At 41.0% G+C, this 18,446-nt stretch overlaps 1 protein-coding gene across 1 annotated transcript in view; it reads right to left on the bottom strand.

Annotated features, from left to right (window-relative positions):
- Positions 1 to 16,563, bottom strand: part of LOC108786354 (guanylate cyclase soluble subunit beta-2-like) — a 47,888-nt gene extending 31,325 nt beyond the window's left edge. The window contains exons 1-6 of the mRNA XM_018555624.1: positions 16,528 to 16,563; positions 13,363 to 13,436; positions 7,977 to 8,071; positions 4,658 to 4,818; positions 1,589 to 1,688; positions 1,093 to 1,265 (exon numbers count right to left, since the gene is read on the bottom strand). Of these exons, the coding sequence (XP_018411126.1) occupies positions 1,093 to 1,265; positions 1,589 to 1,688; positions 4,658 to 4,818; positions 7,977 to 8,071; positions 13,363 to 13,436; positions 16,528 to 16,530 (606 nt within the window). The 5' untranslated portion in view covers positions 16,531 to 16,563. The remainder of the gene's footprint in view (positions 1 to 1,092; positions 1,266 to 1,588; positions 1,689 to 4,657; positions 4,819 to 7,976; positions 8,072 to 13,362; positions 13,437 to 16,527) is intronic.
- Positions 16,564 to 18,446: the final 1,883 nt, after the last annotated feature.

Consider the following 18,446-nt stretch of genomic DNA (forward strand, 5'->3'; position numbering starts at 1 on the left):
GGGGGGGCCGGGGGGTAACGGGCCCCCCCCCCCCCCCCCAGTGCCGCGGGCCCCATAGCGACCGCATCGGTCGCTATGGTGGTAGTTCTGCCACTGAGCACAGATATAATACTAGCAGCAATAGTGACAGCAGGATGAGACAGAGCTATAGAAACTGCATTCATTGTACTAATTTATGAATTTAACAAATCCCGTGCCAATATGTGTAAAAAGCAGCAACACTAAAATAGACAAGCTATCCTATCTTAACTTAAAAATTGTGAATAAATGGTGTCACGCTGACAAATAAATCCAACCAATACTCAATAAGTGTATAAAGATGTGAAACGTTAATTCCAAATAAGTCCGCAAATAAAAATATTAATCTTTAAACAACACTGCAATTTATTTTACTGTTGTTGCTAGTTTAGTAACAGTGCAACATTGCTGCAGGTAGGTGTGACAATCAGCCTTGAACCATCCCCATCTGCTTGTTGTTACACTCTGTTGTGCAAAGCTGCCCTCATTTGTAGACTTTAAAGTGTGGCTAGAACTTAAAATCTGCACCTGTCTTACTGTTTATGCCTTGGGAAAATACTTTGTGTTGTTTGGACTGTGTTTGGACTCAACTTGTTTGTGCCTATCCTGATTTTTATCTCTGCTATTGTCAGTCATTGATCTGTTTACCTGTCTGAAATTTGTTTGCCTGATCTGGCCATCAGCCTGCTGACAATGCTACTCTCTTTGATCTGTCTGGGGACTGACACTGCTCTAGCTTCTGGCTTGCTGGCTGTCCACTGTTGCACTTGGCAATACAGTGGGTCTACCAAACTTCGTGATAATAATTTTTCTATTTAGCTAATGGTTTTATTTAGTATAAACACTAACTTTAATAGCTTAAATTTTTACATGAACATCAGGTGTATCACCATATATGTACACCTTCCAAAATCACCTATATTATATCTAAAAGTTATCCTACATCAGGTGCACTATTTTCTCAAGGCTGTATTTACGTGTCTGAAAAAGGCCCAATCTATACCCTTTTCCCCAACTCTCACAAAATACATTACAAGTCCAAATAAAAATGCAGGAAAATTAAAATGGACAAACCTGTTTCTTCGGCTGAGAACTTTGCCTACATTTTGGTGGAACCATTGACCGCTGAGTGACTAGGAAAACAATGTGTTCTTTTTTCCCAGTTCTCTCTTCTTCATCTGACTGACTAATTATTTCCATAGAAATCTCAGTTTTAAAAAAGTCCATTGCTACAGCACCCATGATACCTAAAGGACAGAGAAAAGAAGTTCATGATTTTTTTTTATCCCATGCTTATGTTATCAAATCCATATCACATATGTGTGTTGTCCCTCGAGGGCAGAGGTTTGCACTTTACATTTTGTGTACTTTTGTTCTTGATTCAAATCACCAAATAATCAAAGAATATATGTGAAGATATAATCTGTTTTTGTAGATGTATCTCAGGAATACAAATTGTACATCCAGATTTTGATAGTCGCAATGGGGGAAATGAGCTACATAGCATGTCTCTAGATTCTGCATATTTATATCACAAAGGGCACAAAGCAAAAGAATTTAGACTGAATACCTGGAACAATGTGGCATAAGCCTCTTCTGTCGGAATAATAGTGTAAATGCATTGACCCATCATCATTCATCTCTACCCTGAAGGAAGGAGCATTCATAGCCTGCAGTAGAATACACACCAATGTAAAATACGTCAAATGTAAAATACAATAACTATAAAATACTCACAAATTTTAGAAAAGCCAGCACACCGTGACATGACATAAAAAGAGGAATAATCACCAATTAGGATCAGAAGAATAGCTGATTCGTCGGTTTTTGATTCCCTGGAATATTTTCATGTGGATTTGCCTGACCTCAGAGAATTATGCAATTTTGGAAACCAGGCAACCATTATCTTTGAATTGCATGATTCTACACAGATAGGACACATCTTCATTCATATATTTAAGTGGATAAAAAAACTTTGCAATGAGCAGATTGACCTTTTTTTAATACAGTTTGCCCATTACTAACTCCAGTCATGAAAATATTGTACAAGTACAACCATTGTTAAAGCTGACCTTCACCCTTATTTTAATTTTGCTGTAATGTTATTTATTACCCCTTCCTGTAACCTAACATAATATAACTTTGTTTTATTCATTTTTGTTTTAAATAACCTTTCGGGAGGATTTTCCTACTTACGTCCATCTTTCTCGCCTTCCGGCATCTTTTTTTTTTCAATTATGAGATTTTCTTCCAATCTGACAGCACCAGCAACAAAGGTGTGGATTCCAACACTTCAGATGGAAAGGCTTACACAGCCATTACTATGGCAACTTCTAAACAAAATGGTTGCTCTAGGAAGTGAATGGAGCTGGCTTCAGCTGCCATAATAAAATGTGGCTGCCGGAAAAAGTGCAGGGAGTGTTAATAACATGATAAATTTATATATAAATAAGGCTGTTATTGGAGAATTATTTGCTGAAGTTTAGCTCAGAGTATAAAGGGATCTTAAAGTGGAAATAAAGTGTCTTTTAAAAAAATTGCTGACAGCCAGGTTTTTATAGCAGCTGTGTAAGTCTCTTCTCTCAAACCTGCAAGAAGACCGGGAGAAGATGGCAGCGCCAGCGTAGAGGGGACAGCAGACAGCTCAGCCCGCTCTGTATACTAACACATTATGGCAAACACCTCTGAAGCATAAAAACAAAACAACTTAAAGAAGAACTGTAGACAAATAAAATCTTAACCCATGCAGTAGGGCTACCCCTGAACTGGAAAGGTTAAATGCTCATTTTGCCTAGGGAGCTAAAATAACAGATATATTTACCCGAACCATGATCCCAGCTGGCTCCTAGACTGGTCCCTTCAGTCTGTCGTCTCCTCCGCTCCAGTGGTCCAGGGTAGAGTGTATAGGACATGAGGATGCCAAGAGACATTCCATTGCTGGAGAGGAGGGGAAGACAGGCTGAAGGGACTGGTCTGGGGGCCACCTGCGATCGTTGATCGGGGGAAGTATATCTCTGTTATTTTTTTCTCCCTAGGCAAAACGAGCACTTAACCCTTGCATTGTGCGGTACCCCAATGCAAGGGCTAAAAGTTTATTTGTCTGGAGATCTTCTTTAATCTCCACTATTAAATGTGCCTTCGTTTAAATTTGAACTATTTAAGGTGAAGTTCCTCTTTAAATTGGATGTGTTTGTCTTAGAATGAAGAACAATCAATTTGTGATGACAGGAACATGACAAGGAAAGAACGATGACAGATAGCAGTGACCTATAAGAGATTATGCTGGATGGCAGATGGAGGTCAAGTACAGGAATGAGGTAGTAGAGGTGACTGAGATCTTTACAGTACTAGTGAATAGGATGAGCTGCTGTTCATGTGAGTGATATCTGCTGGACTCCCTCATGAGCATACTTTTCATTTAATAGGTAAAAAGCCTTGAAACCAAAACATTATTTTATTATTAAAGCAATAGAAAGATATAAAAGGCACAATTTAGTGTAGTTCTGTAATAATAATAACATATCATTAAATATGTTTTTGTTTTTTATGGAAGCAGTTAAAGTACATGATTTTGACTTCTTAGAAGCTTATCGCTGTCTACAACACAGCAGAGCTCAGAGAGGGAGAAGCAGCACAATGAGCCAATCTGATGTGCCGCAGTGCAAGGAGCATCCTTTTAAGAGAGCAGTGTGACAAAGATATCAGCTCATAAGTGAGCTGTTTCTCCTTTTACTGCCCGGAGACAGAGTGGGGTGGAGTGGAGACCTGTACAGGAAAGTGAAACTGCAGCAGAGACAGATCAAGTCCCCTCCTCTACTAAAGAGAGCAGAGCTATGTGGTAAAAATATGTAAATCATAAAAATCAATGGACAGAAATAAAACTCATTTGGCAGGTAAAATAGATGTCATACATTTACTTAATCTGTGTGTTTAGCTGTACGCCTGGAGTCAGTGGCGGAACAACCGCCGGTGCGGGCGGTGCCGCCGCACCAGGGCCTGAGGCTGTGAGGGGGCCCAGTAGGGTCCGGTCCTGGGCACCCCCACAACCTCAGTGGGAGCCGGTCCTGCAATATGGGGCAGTGCAGGGTCCCGGTGTTACAACACCAGAAGGTGACAGGGGAGGGGGAGGCTGGGCCCCAGCAGCAGCAGGTAAGAAGAGTTGGGAGGAGGTACAGGGAAAGGGACCCCGGTGACCAGACTAGCCCACCTGGGACCCTGCAGAGCCCACCATAGAGAGTCTCAGGTGGGCTATGCAGGATCTATGGTGTGCTCTGCAGGGTCTCAGGTAAGTCCAGCACGCTACTGCAACATTAGAGACCGCTGAAGGGGCGGGGTGATCTGCTCCCACGCCCACCCCCACCCCCCCCCATCTTGGGAGGGGGGCCCAAGATAAAATCTTGAACCAGGGCCCTTTGGTTATTAGGTCCGTCACTGCCTGGAGTTCAGCATTAAAATACATAATATGTGAATCAAATGATATTTATAGCCACACATACATATAGTATGTGTCTGACTTTATCTTGAGAAGAATTACTGAAAAGAAAAGCAGGCTATACATGACATCTAAAAGAGGCTCTAGACCTGTGACTTTGACCTTGCGCTCCGTGCATTACTATATCAGACGTGGATAATATCTCACCTGGTAGGAGAGTGATAGATAGCTGTGTAAGGCGTCCAGGTTAGCAATAAATTCATACAGATTTCCACCCAGAGTTCTCAGCATGTGATCATATCCCGACCTTTTGCAGAACTCAAAGAAATATTCTCCAAACTGCTGCAGTACGGCCTCTGGAGAAACATCTAGGGTACAACAGGAAATTTTGTGTCAGCATGCAGTACTGATGATACAAATGTAACAAGTTGTTCATACTACAGGAAACTAGGAAAAGGGTAAGGGGCAAGATGGCAAAACATTTACTAATGTCACAAGTAACATATATAAATATGAGTGAGTGTGTATATGTATATATATACTGTATATAATACTGTTTTTAATGCCATGTTGTATATTAAGAATGAGCTTGTCTATCTAATACTGTAAGGCATCACTGTGAAAATATTCCCAAACATATGTCAGCCTGTGTACTCACCTCTCCAAACCTCATTGAAATTCTATAATTGTGCAGCAAGCAGTGGTGTCCCTAGCCTTTTTGCTGCCTGAGGCGGGGGGGGTTTGAATGCAATCAGAGCATTGAGTGGTGGGTAGAGAAGACATTGCCACCAGACATGAGAGTGACGCCATCCTCTGCAGGCACTGAATCTCCCCCCTGGCTCTTCATAACCTGGGACACTCTAGCCAGGTCCAGCTCCTGGCAACCAGTGACATCACTGGTTGTCAGGAGTTGTGTGGGATGCTGGCCATAGCGTTCCAGGTGGCTAAGAGCTGGGCGGGGAGATGTGTAAGGGCCATACACATCTCTCCGCAACCTGGGATGCTCTGGCTGGAAAGGGGGCAGCAGGCACACTGCAAACATTGTAGAGCAGACCCACGTCACCCAAAGGAATGCCGCCTGAGGCAACAAGGGATGGCCCTTTCAGCAGGTGTACAATAAGGAGCATGTTAAAGTTTACTGAGATCTGTAACAAGGAGAGGTGAGGAGTACCCTGGCACCGCTTAGGCCGCTTTCAACAAAAATGGGGTGTCCCTCCGACAAGGAGGTCCAGAACTGAAGATTCACATGTATAAAGTCTAATTAGAGTCTGAATGATCAAAAACCTTTAATAATAGCAATGGCATAAAACCAACAACAAAGAACATTCAATATATTCTGGGGCTCAAAGACCTCCCCCTTCTTCAGGGCTTAAACATAATGGGTAATAATAAGGACTCAAAGCTGGCACAAATCACCAAGGGTTAGTAATTTACGCTAAAGGTATACATCAGAATCAGTGAATAAACAAAAAATCCCCAATAACTGATTATTTGCTGTAAAGGGTATACATCAGAATACATCAAAAAGTATTTTTCACTGATTTTGCTGCATACCCTTTACAGCAAATACTTCACTCTTGGAGATTTGTGCCAGCTTTGATTCCTTTTTTATTATCCATTATGTTTAAGCCCTGAAGAAGGGGGACGTCTTTGAGCCCCTAAAACATGTTGGCTCAGTTTTATACCAATACTATTATTGCAAGTCTTTGGACTCTCGGACTGTTTGTTTGGAACTATCCTTAGACTTTGTACAAGTGAAAGTTTACTGAGGATTACTGTGGTATTAGTGGGCACTAAAATATTCATGAATATCATGAATATACAGCCAATAGGTCCTCCAAACAGACACTGACCTTATTATACTCAGGGATCCCAACCTGAAAGAAGCAATTTCAGGGAGGTGTCCCTCTCATTTCAGGGAGGTGTCCCTCTCATTTCAGGGAGGTGCCCTCTCCCCCCCATCCGCGGAGGGGGGATTAGGTGGGGCTGGGAGAACTGCACATATCCATTCTTTCAATTCAACATGGCAGCCACAGATATATTACACTGTTCATCCATGCACCCCTGACTGGACTGGCTTAAACAAAACCAGCCAAGACATACCAAACCAAATGTAGCTCAGTGTTTAATGCAAATTTGGCAAACTGGCTTTGCAGAAGATCACATAGAAGGTACAGAAATAAACAAGGAAAAATCGATGCAGTGTCTACCACTATGTGTACCTGATTTGGGGCTCTGATTTGTCAAACCTTTCTGAGTGCAATGCGCCCAATGGTGGTAGTCTTTGATAAAATGAAAGTCCATATATTGAAGTCTATACCAGCCAATAATATTTCAAGTTATTAACTAATTTTTCTATCTCTGTAAGCACATACCCTACATGTTTTGTTTTGTGACTGATCTTTGCATGAAAATGCCTTGGAATGCCTTCTTTTCTACGTGAAGTGCTGTTTCCTGCTTCTTTGCAGTGCTCTATGCTGGCACTTCTTTTAAAAGAACATAGGCCTGTCCGGCAAATGCCAGTTTGAAAAGTGCCTTGTATTCATAAGCCTGGGAAATCAATAGGTTCATATTGGCAATCGTCATATGCTCAGCGCTGGTTTTTTGAGAGATAAAGTGGTGTTGAAGTCAAAACAAAAAGTTTTTAAGCTATTTCAATTGTTGATTAAATCACTCACAATGGATGCTGCTCCTTGATGTATAAAAGTTTTAATTTCCTGCAGAATCAGATGGTCCCCTAAGCACTGGCCCTGACATCCTGTTTTAGGGTATCCTTACATCCTGTTTTATCTCCTTTCCCTTGCACGGTCCTATGGAGCCACCCTTGTGTGTGCTACTAAGCTGTTTTTTTTCTTCATAAATAAACAGGCACAGCAAGGCAAGCTGCTCCACTTCTCCCTGCTTCTCCCTCTAAAAGCTAGTAGCTGGACCTCTGCTGGAGGCTGCTCTGTCCCTTGTGATCTTGTAGTTTAGAGGAGGTTCAGGGAAGATGAGCTGAGAGAGTTGGAACCAGCTGTTCTGAAACATGATGACTGTAAGTGATTGGACACAAATGTAAAGAAATATTTTGCTGGGCAATGTATATTCGTTTGATCCGGATTCATTGTTGAAAAAACATTTGAGAGTTTAATGCTGCTTTAAAGACAGAGATCTGATGTCTGTTAATGTTGTAGTATTTTCCCTAGTTCAGACATTAAAACAGGCCAGTGCCATATTGTTAATGTCTCCTAAATTACATGTCAGCCAGCTAATATATTTACATTTTGTTCCATTCTTCAAGGTGATTGAGGAAAAATTGAATATGGCAGAATTTTGGCACCCTCATGTTTCCTGATTAAGTGTATATTTATTCCTACTCTGTATATACCTGATTGAAACATTGTCAAAGCAGATAATCATATGTTTCCCTGAGGTACATATTAATCAAGGCATCCCTTTGATCCAATGTCATTTAGTCAGACTGTTTAACAATTACCTCCATTTAACAGAAAATAGCGTGATTAATTAGTGTTTTGCACACACTTACCCAGGATCTGGCAGGCTTTTTCCACTAACTGCAATGTTATGTCATCTTTATAAACCTCATACGTCATGAAAGTGTCCTGAACCCCGGTTTTAATCCTGTGTAAGAAACACATATAAATCCTGTCAGTAAACGGCTTCAGTACAAGCTCATAATATGAATCTCCAGCAGTGGTACAGCAATATCACACCGTCTGCTCATAATTAAATAGATTTTTCATATGTACAGATGCATTGGGAAGCACTTTGCTGTCTTCATTTCCTGAGCAGCCAGAGGATCCAAGCTAGATACCTGTAATAAGCTCTGTAAATTTCACTTCTTTCTTCTGCCTACACCCATGTGGTACTGGAGCTGCCACTAAAATGTGATTGTAGCGACGTATGTCATGTAAATTAATTCGCCTTTATTAGGGGTTAAAGTGCAAAACCTGGTAAAACAGCTAAATATACTGTACACTTGAAATACATATTTCTAGGTGCCTCACCTGTCAGTACAATTGGGTTGAGCTACACCTCCGAGACCAGTTCAACAGTCTCTAAGAGTAGCTATAAAGATTTCCCCAGACATCATTCTTTAGACTTTCTACCAAAAGCAATGTCAACATTTCATTTGGATATAGAGTGGTTGCTTCTGGTCTTTTTTCCAGACCTCCAAACAGAAGAGAAGCACCAGTGAAGGCTTAAAAGGCTCATCTCAAATTATTTGGAGGAGGTAATATCCTTGGTCAGATTGTCAGACAGATTCTTTATCCTGCCAGAGGGTGCCAAGAAAAGCCAACCACCCCCGGCAAGATAGATTTGGGTATAGCTTCCCCAAACTAGACTTGACTTTAAAACGCTGGGCATGGATCTTCTTTGTGACATCCTTAAGGCACATTCAACTAGAGGCATGGCAGAGTCCTGACCATCTGCATCATGAATGCCAGCTGACACCATGTCAGCGGCAAGTTAGTCATTGCAGAACACTTTCATTGTCACTACAGGCTGGATGTTGGGGCTTTCTTGTGCTGTGATTTTGGTATAAAAATCTTGGCTCCTGCCAATTCTCATGTACAATAAACTTTTTCTACAGCAGAAACTACCAGTTTTTATCTTATAGCTACTCCAATCCTGCTGACATGGCAAGGTGCCCAGAAAACAGAAAATTCTTATCATATACGTACCGTAATGTTCCTTTCCTGGCACCTTACTATTTTAGCACTTTTACTTCTTCAGCTATTTTGGCTTAGACAATGTTACGAGAACAAAAGCTGCATGCCAAGGTAAGATCTTTATAGCTGCTCAAAGGGGCTGTACTAAGGGTCTTGGAGGGGGAGCACAACTTACATGTGCTGACATGGTGAGGAAAACTTTGGATTTTGATAGGAATTTTCCATGAGGTGAAATGCTTCCCTAGTGTGTTTCACGGCCTGGGCAGCCATGGAAGTGGCTTCAAGCACCTCTAAGTGTGTGGGGTGGGGGATGAGCAGCTGTTGCTATCAACTTTCTGCCTTTAGGCCTTATAACTATAGAACATTATGGTGATGTGACCACCCTGTCAAGAACTCACAGGTAGTATATATATGCATGGAGCCCAATTGCGAGGGATGAGCACACACGGAGTGAATTCATAGCAACACGCCGATAAGAGAAGTCCAGATTTCATAGTCAAATAACAGTTCAAGGTCAATGAAGGTGGAGGAGGTTCTCATGCGGTTAGACAAGCCAAGGGAAGCTGCGATACGCAACCAATAAACAAGCAGGAATAAGTCATCAGGAGTCAGGAATACAGGAACAAGGGTCTGAACGCTGAGGAGTCAGGAACACAGGTCTGAACTCTTGGAAGATCACTAATAACTGAGCACTGTGCTCTCTGAGCTGCAGTGCTTTATAGGAAAGGTGTGCTGATTAGCAGCTATCAGAGAGGGTGTGATGGCAGGTAAGCATTCACACATCTCTGAAACAGAACTGCAGTTTAAACTTGGTGCTGATGCAGAGCGCCCTCCCTTAGGAGGTGTGACCGCATGACACCGAGAAGACACTGCACCTTGCAGCTGCCATATTGGACAGTAAAAAGCAGAAATCACCAGCACTCAGCAAATTGTCACGTACAAAATAATGATGTTTCGGGACAGCACAGGGTCCCTTCATCAGGGCGACAATGTAATGGTTACATTGTCGCCTTGATGAAGGGACCCTGTGCGATCCAGAAACGTAGTTATTTTGTACGTGACAATTGACGATTGGTCCCATTAAATGGACATCAAAGATATTTGTGCTGGTGATTTCTGCTTTTTACTGTTTGTTGCACGGCGCCATGCGTGATTGTCACTTCGAGCACCACTACAAGTACTTTGTTCAGGAACGCTGTAAGGAGTGCGGAGGGACTTACTATTCTCTATGCCATATTGGACAGGCGGCCGGCTGCTGTTTGTGGATCGGGAGAGTGGCACAGGCAGCTTTGGAGACTGTAGGGAAGGGGAGGTTGGAGGAGAGGCACAGGCGATGCTGGATGCTGTGAGGGGAGAGGTATAAGCGGCATTATACACCACTAGTGACCACTCTGGGCCGCAGCCTGTATGTCGTAAGCTAAAACCCAGTCCTTGTACAAAGTATGGCTGTTTTACATTGTTGAAGGGAACTTACAATCTCTTAGGGTACAGTCATTTCTGTAGGTAATCTTGTATCTTGTAGGTAATGCTGAATTATACTTGAACTTATGATGTGCCAGCCAATGACCCTGCCTGTTATATGATGTTCTGCTAGGTGCAGATCGAAAGGGCTAGAAACAACAGCCAATGCTATTACTTACACTACTATTTTGATTATAATTTTTTTTTTTATGTACAAAGGATGAAGGGGATATAAAGAGACTGATAAAAGGAGTCAGACAACTCACAAATTTCTTAACTATATTCTTGTGAGCACCCAATCCCCTGGAATGTAAGTTGTGGCTGCCCTGGAGTCATCACAAATAGCTAAAAGTTCAAACCAATGATTCTACACTGGCATGATGCAAACATCATATGCTCTGCCTTACCTTGGTGAAATACTGTCCCCCTATCATGCTGCACTTGTTGGATGATGACAACAACATACAATAATTAAGAGTGTGACCCACAAACATCCACAGCTGGTGAAGGTAGCAGATGAGAGAGAGGAGCAAACATGCCAGCATGGCACCTTAAAGTAAACACCTCGACAGACATGCAAATTAAAGAACAGTAATGCATTTCCAATATAACTTCAAACAATTGAAAGAGTTATTACTGGAAGTGACAGAAAATTCTTAGATCTTTTAATGAGATCATTCAATGTGCTTATGACCAAACATAGTTGTTTGTCTGATTAACAGTTATGTGTTTACTGTTTTGTGCATGGCCACTTTAGGAACCTGTTTAGTTGATTACAAAATACTAACATTTCTGTATGATGCTGCTTTACACACTCTGCTTGGACAATAAAATACTCATAATTTGTTCAAATGCTCAATACTCATCCATTAATGAGCTACTTTTCCACATTGATGCAATCCTTTCACAGCTCACTGATCATAATCCATTTATTTGCTGCATACATACACAGAATTAATAAATATTGTCAATGTTGCAGATCAGGGGTAGGTAACCTTGGCACTCCAGTTGTGCTGAAACTCCCATCATGCTACTGCCATGCTACTGCCTCTGGGAGTCATGACTCTGGCTGTCAGAGTCTTGCCATGCCCCATGGGAGTTCCACAACAGTTGGAGGCTGAGGTTGCCTATCCCTGCTGTAGAACAAACTGAGATGTATACCTCAGATTAAGACTATTTATGATAAAACTTCCATATGTTTGTTCATAGATATATTGGTTATCAGCATACTAATGATCACTGTTGGTACGCCTCTCATATATTTGTCACATGTGAACTTAAAGTGACATTAAACCCTCAGATTTTTTAACATAAACCAATACTGTAATGTGTGCCTTACTGTAATCCATGGTCGTTTCGCTTCTCTTTGCTGCTCTTCCTTTTAAATCCTCATGTCTTCTCATGCTTGGGGAGAACTTCCCTTTGCAGCTGAGTGCCTCTTCCTGTAGTGCTGGCTCAGGTTGTGAACCTACACACAGACACCATGTATCCATTCCTGAGACAAGGCAGTCTGCTGCAAAACAGAAGTTCTGCCCAGCATGAGAACAGATACAGATTTAAAAGGAAGAGCAGCAAAGAGAAGGGAAACTACCATGGATTACAGTAAGGCGCACATTACAGTATTGTTTTATGTTAAAAAATCTGAGGGTTTAATGTCACTTTAAGCATTTTACCTATAGGCTTTGGGGCTTATTCACACTAATGCAATGACAGGTGAGTGAATGACTGACACCTTTGACATGTGGTTTGATGTTTATGTGCTCTGCAAATACTCTAAACTGCATGAGGATGCAAATCTGGGAATGCATTTGTGGCTTTCATTGTGCTGCCAGCAGGGTGGAGTGCATTCTTGCAAGGCCATCTTCAAGTAACATTTACATAAACCACCCCGTGTTCACTAAAGCTCTCTGTATGCCAATGCTAACATTTTAGTGTGAACAGCACCATTAACACTGATATGCAGTAAACTGTCATGAGGATTTTATAGCAGTATTACAAAAAAAGTAAAGTTAATTCCAATGTACATTTGTACGTTCATGTAGTTCCATATTTGATTTTTTTTTTTTATTTGCAGGTTTCACAAATACTCACTCCAGTGGTCATTTGCATTTCATTGAATGTGTTTACAGTCTGTGTAGTGACCATTTAGTTAATTTTTCCTGCTATAGATTGTGACTTCAGTCAGGCCAGACTTGACCCATAGACTTGCATTGAGAAGTCACCAGGACAGAAGTGAAGGGAACTCTCCTAATGGGGACAGCAATAAAAACCTGACAGAAGTGTTACCCTCTCCCAACACTATATACAAATAAACAATGTTTTACCTGGAGATCTCCGTTAATGTGATTATTATGTTTATATGTTTAGTAATACAGAATTTTTTTAAGTGTATATCAATATAGAACGTCCTCACATTCAGTTCTAGTTTCAGTGACAGCACTCTGCTATGGTTGACATGGCTGTGCATACTCAGAGGGCATGGATATATTGTTTCACGGTGCTGAAGGAAGATGGTACTACAGGAATTTTCAGTAGATAGATTTTATTATATGATTGCATTTTTGACCATAGACTCACTTTAATAAAACAATGCAATGATCAATAACTGTATGATTGTGTGTCTAGAAAGTATCACATAGCAACCAACTGAATTTTTAGTTTCATGAAGTCAAATCAATGGAAGGGGGGTTCTGATTGTTTGCTATGAACTCCTCTTTGCTCTAAGCCAGTTATGGTCATGTAATGCGCAGTTTACAATACATCAGCACACACAATCACCTTAATAAGTCCCATGTCTCTTCACCATATTTCTCAATCACCAAAGACTTCAAGCAGGTGTTAATGAATCCATACTGGAAGAAAACACATAGTACATTTACACAAGTCAGTTAGATTGGCAAAAGCAGACATGCAATGGGGATAATATAGCAAAACAGGAGTAGACAGTATCTGGAATAGTTGCCTATAGTCACCAATCAACTTCTCTCTTCATCTTGTTCAGTTAGGCTTTGAAGATTAAAAATAGAAGCTGATTGGTTGCCATGGACAACTGCTCCATATTTTCTCTCCTCCAGTTTTGGTAAATTTACCTCCATGAGGGAAATTCATAAAAACTGAAGCAGACAGAATCTTGAGCAGTTCCCCATATTAACCAATCAGCTTCTCTTTTCAATTTGGTAAGTTAAGCTTTAAAAAACCAAGAGAGAATCTGGTTGGTTGTCGCTGGGCAACTGCTCCAGATTCTGCCTGCTCCAGTTTCCAGTTTCCCCCCCAATGTGTTAAATAATAAACCATGTAGATTAATCACTGCATTTGTTTAAAACAGTACAGAGCTAAGATTATTTTTTTAATGGTTTGCCCATTGATCCTTTACAGAGTATAGTCTTAAATGTAAATAACTCTGTTGTCTGTATTGAACCCAAAGGCCTTTATTTCCCTGCACATAGCTACAAATGTGCACCAGTGAGAAGTTTATGAATTGCACTGTCCCGTGTACTCACATTTTGCCTGTAATGCATGTGCAACGGATGTGCAGCAGAACACCAAGGCCTGCTCCATGAGGGTTTCAGCTCTATCTTTCAGGCAGTCACTGAGAGGCCACAAATGGCCATGACATAGTGCAATCTCTTTCAGCTACTTGTGACTGAGTCCTGTCTATCCTGCTATCTGATAATTTGGATCTGTTTATTAGTTCTTTTCCTGGCTCTCACCTTAAGCTTGACCTTGTTTTCTCTGATTCAGGGTGGGCTGGTTTGGAAATGCCCCTACAAATAACGTGGTTTCTTCATTCGGGTTTTATAAGTCTACCTGTAAGTCAGCATCTGACTGCTAGTGAGCATATTGAGGCTTAGCGGAAAGCTGGTTGCTTAAGGTAAAGAGTGTGAATGACGTAGTCATAATATCTCAGCTTTAACTAGTCCTTTACTCTAATAGTGTATCATAAAATATAATGTAATACAGTTTCACAAAGTGGCTGCCATTCATGATCTGACAGAAGGAAGCAGTAAGCTAGACTGTGGCTTTAAGTAAAGTGACATTGTTCAGCTGGCCAATTATTATAGAGATGATCATAGCCCTGGATGAGACATGTTGGGGAATATCCCCATTATATCCTTTGATGAAGTATTGTGAAGTCCAGGGTTATATCTGTTCATTTCTACCGAAGAACATCAGATGGAAAACTCCAAACCACTCAACCACTAGCAGTCCACTAACACGGTTTGTCACACATTGCACACAAGTACTCAGTCTTGACTCATATAAAATTAGCTTAAACCCCCATGGGAGAAAAAATATGTATTCATTTTCTGTACCAATTCTTGGAGTATTTATTGTTCCCAAGGGGATTGTTTAAAATATCCCTTTAGGTCATGGAAACTAGGAATGTGTAAATATCTTCAGACCCCTAGTCTTGCACCTTTATGCAGACAGTTAGTGAGGGTCGGGCTTGTTCACACCAAATGCAGACCAGATCTGCTTGAGTTTCTGCACACGCAGTGCAGTGTGTTATCCTGCGTTTTTGCAGCGTGTTTGATGCGTTCCAGGCCGTTTTTGGTAGTTTAAAATGGGCTTTCAGTGCGTTCCAGGGCGTATGCATGTGTTTTTGATGCGTTTGCATGCATTCCAGAGCATTCCAGAGCAGGTAAAATAGGGCTTGCTGCAGTTTTTTTTACATGCTCTGGAACTGAACGCTGTGGTGTGAACTAGAGCCCAAAATACCATTGGAATACATTGGATGCAGTTTTAATCCGGTCTGTAACTGCCCTGCTCCTGGAACAAGCTTGGTGTGAACAAGCCCTCAGGAATGGAATGTGTGTTTTTGCTTTGGTACAATACCTCCCAACCACTTGAAAAAACTTCCAAGCAGTGCATTCTGGTACAGAGGTATACTGTTGTATAATCCTGAAAGACTTTTGCATTATTCTGCATAAACATGAAGGATTTGAGATCACATGAAAGGTGACTGCGCTTGAAAACAATAATGTAAATATGTTTCTGCATCACTTCATGTTCCCATTAGTGGCTAAGGTGTTCAAGGAAAAATGTTGAGAATCTACACCATAGAGCTATATATTTTCTGGTCATTCCCTTGTTCAGGTTTATCATGCAAAGATGCTTTAAGATACTACAAATGTTACTTTATTTCAACTGAAAACAAATTAGCAGCAAATCAGTCTCAGAAGAAAGACAGTTTATTCTGCATTTGGACCTAGAAATACAAAAACCAGTTACATACGATTTCTACGAACATTTATTTTTTACACCGCATAATTCACCAACTGGTTTAACTGTTTCCTGAAGTCAATTTACCTTTTTAAGTCCTTACAGATAAGGACCCACATTGGGTGAATGGTAATTATCATGGCAGCAGAGTACTAGGGGTTACTGTCAAGTAAACTGACACATTTTGACACTGCTAAATTTGGTCTGAACAGCTAAGTTTACATACAACCAAAACTATTTTTTTAAATCATGAGTGAAAAATGGTGGACAAAATTACCTCTTTTGGTTACTCCAGAACCTACATCTGCCCATAGCAGTTCCTAGCTCAAGAAATGTGATACTTACCTAGTAAGAGCCACACTTGCCTTTTAGCATTTGACATAATATAAAATACAGTTTTATCAGGGAAAATTAGCTCCTTTGGTAAACGTTGTAGCAAGTAGAGGGAATGAGAATGCTGGTGCCAAGATGTCAACATCGGTGTCAAAGGGATATAAAAAAAAAACTGATCTCACCATCTATCTAAAACTGAGATATCGGTTCTGAGTATTCTCTTTACCTAACTAATTAAAAGAACCACAATGTAAAATGTGTCAACACGCCTCCCTAATAAATCCTCTACAGTAATGTGACTGTTCTGTGTACATACAATCTGCTTGTTGATATAGTATACAGGCATTACGTGCATTTGTAAAAACACGTCTCATGCTAATAACTTACCATTTTGATGTCTTATTTCTTCTGATACTGGCCAGTTTTAATCCTGAAAATTCCAAAAACGACTGATTCTTCCAGTTAAGCAAACCTTTGGAGTCTCCTTGCCATAAAGTTATTGTCAGATCCACAGAATAACATTTCCATTGAAACTACAGTGGAGACACTCCGACACACTAGCAAGGCTGCTTGCTTTCATAATCCGGACAAGAATAGGTTCTGCTAATGATGCACGGATTGGAATCCCCTGATATGAAGCAAAATGAACACTATTGTCAAATGCAATTCTCTGTCTTCCACAATATGGTAACATCCCAGAGGTCATATGGTAATGAGATCCATTAGGTTATAGAGAGTTGGGGGCTGAAAATGGTAGAAATGAAGACTCTCGCTGATATTCCAAGTGACTAGCATTGGTGGGGAGCTCTGGTGGGCAATGCAGTCAGTGGCATGGCTTGTCCTGATTGCCGGGGCTGCTGTCCATCGCTCATGGTGCTGAAATCGTTCCATCCGGAGCCATTCTGCAGCTGCAGACCCCTCCTGATCCAGGAGAAATGTCCCCTTCACGGTTCTGCTCCTTATTCAATTCCAAGCCATTTATGCATGTCACAGTCTGCTGGAGAGCTTTAGACACACGGATAATGCAGTCTTCTCCAAGTCTCCTTTCACTGGCAATTGCAACCACAGACACTAATAATCATTTATTTCTATGAACGCCGACAGCCAGGGTGATCTAGTCATTGGGATCCAGCGAAGCCTATAGCTACGCAGCCTAGTATAGATATGCCAAGTGATTACTAGTTATCAGATTGAACACAACGTGCTTAGAAGAAAGCAGAATCCCTGTTCCTGCTGTTTCTAACAATTTCCTACATCATGCATGACATTGAGGGACTGAGACACGTTCAGGTAGTGTGGGGCTCTCCAGCTGTGTGACAACAGGTCCTGCCAGGATTTCCTATTTTAAGGGGATGGATGTCACCCACTGCACCCTCCTTAGGACCAGATAACACTGTATCCGTTGCACAATTCCTACAGGACTAGCAAGGTTTATCTGAATTCCTCATTTCCTAGGAATGAACTCAAGTTAGTAAAGCCATAACTATTGCCATAATAGGCCAAATAACTGATATGCCTGCAAGAGCAATCTGGCAGTATAATGACTTCCCCAGGCAGCAATAACATGTTGCTGGTAAGGTAAAAGATATACAGTAATCACCTAAATACAGGTTGCACTAGGTGACCTTTCCAGCTCAACGTTTTATAAAAAGAGAAAAGTACATCTCCCATGGCGTAATATGAGTTTTTCTTACCCCTGATCCTGCACAAGATATGTTTCCTGTCTGATGTGGAAGGGAGATATTTGTGATTTGTGAAGGCACCAGATTCTATATTAGATGTTATCCAGTGGCAATGTTAGTTTGTAAAGGTAGTTTTCTGCTATGCTTTTTAAAGAGCACATTTTTTTAAAAGTGCAATTATGTGGGGAGAAAAGGGGGGGGGTGTAGATTTAATCCCATTGGGCATGGAAATTGGTGGAATTTACACACTCAACTCACTTCCCCTGATTCTCAGTATTCTTTCACTGTAAATAAAAAAAAGCTACTTTTAAATTAAGCAAGAATTCATTTTTAATAGAACATTTAGAGTAGAATAGGGTGAGAAAGGGTAGAGTGGCATACTAGTAGAGGTTATTGGGGTCCAAATACCCATTTTAGGTTATAAGGTGCCACAGACAAACTGGATGTGGAGAATGTATTTTAAACTGTTGTTTAAAATACATGCTTGGATTCCATGAGGAGGTACATTTTTGCCTGTGGAGGCAGTAAAAATGTACTCCAAGCCCCCACTCTTCCAGGCTTAGTTTATGGGAAAATAATAGCAACTGTCTGAAAATGATGCTTTATAGCATTGTAATAATCAGC

The sequence above is a fragment of the Nanorana parkeri genome, unplaced genomic scaffold (assembly GCF_000935625.1).
Source record: "Nanorana parkeri isolate BGI_ZX_2015 unplaced genomic scaffold, ASM93562v1 scaffold205, whole genome shotgun sequence".
NCBI classification, from domain to species: domain Eukaryota; kingdom Metazoa; phylum Chordata; class Amphibia; order Anura; family Dicroglossidae; genus Nanorana; species Nanorana parkeri.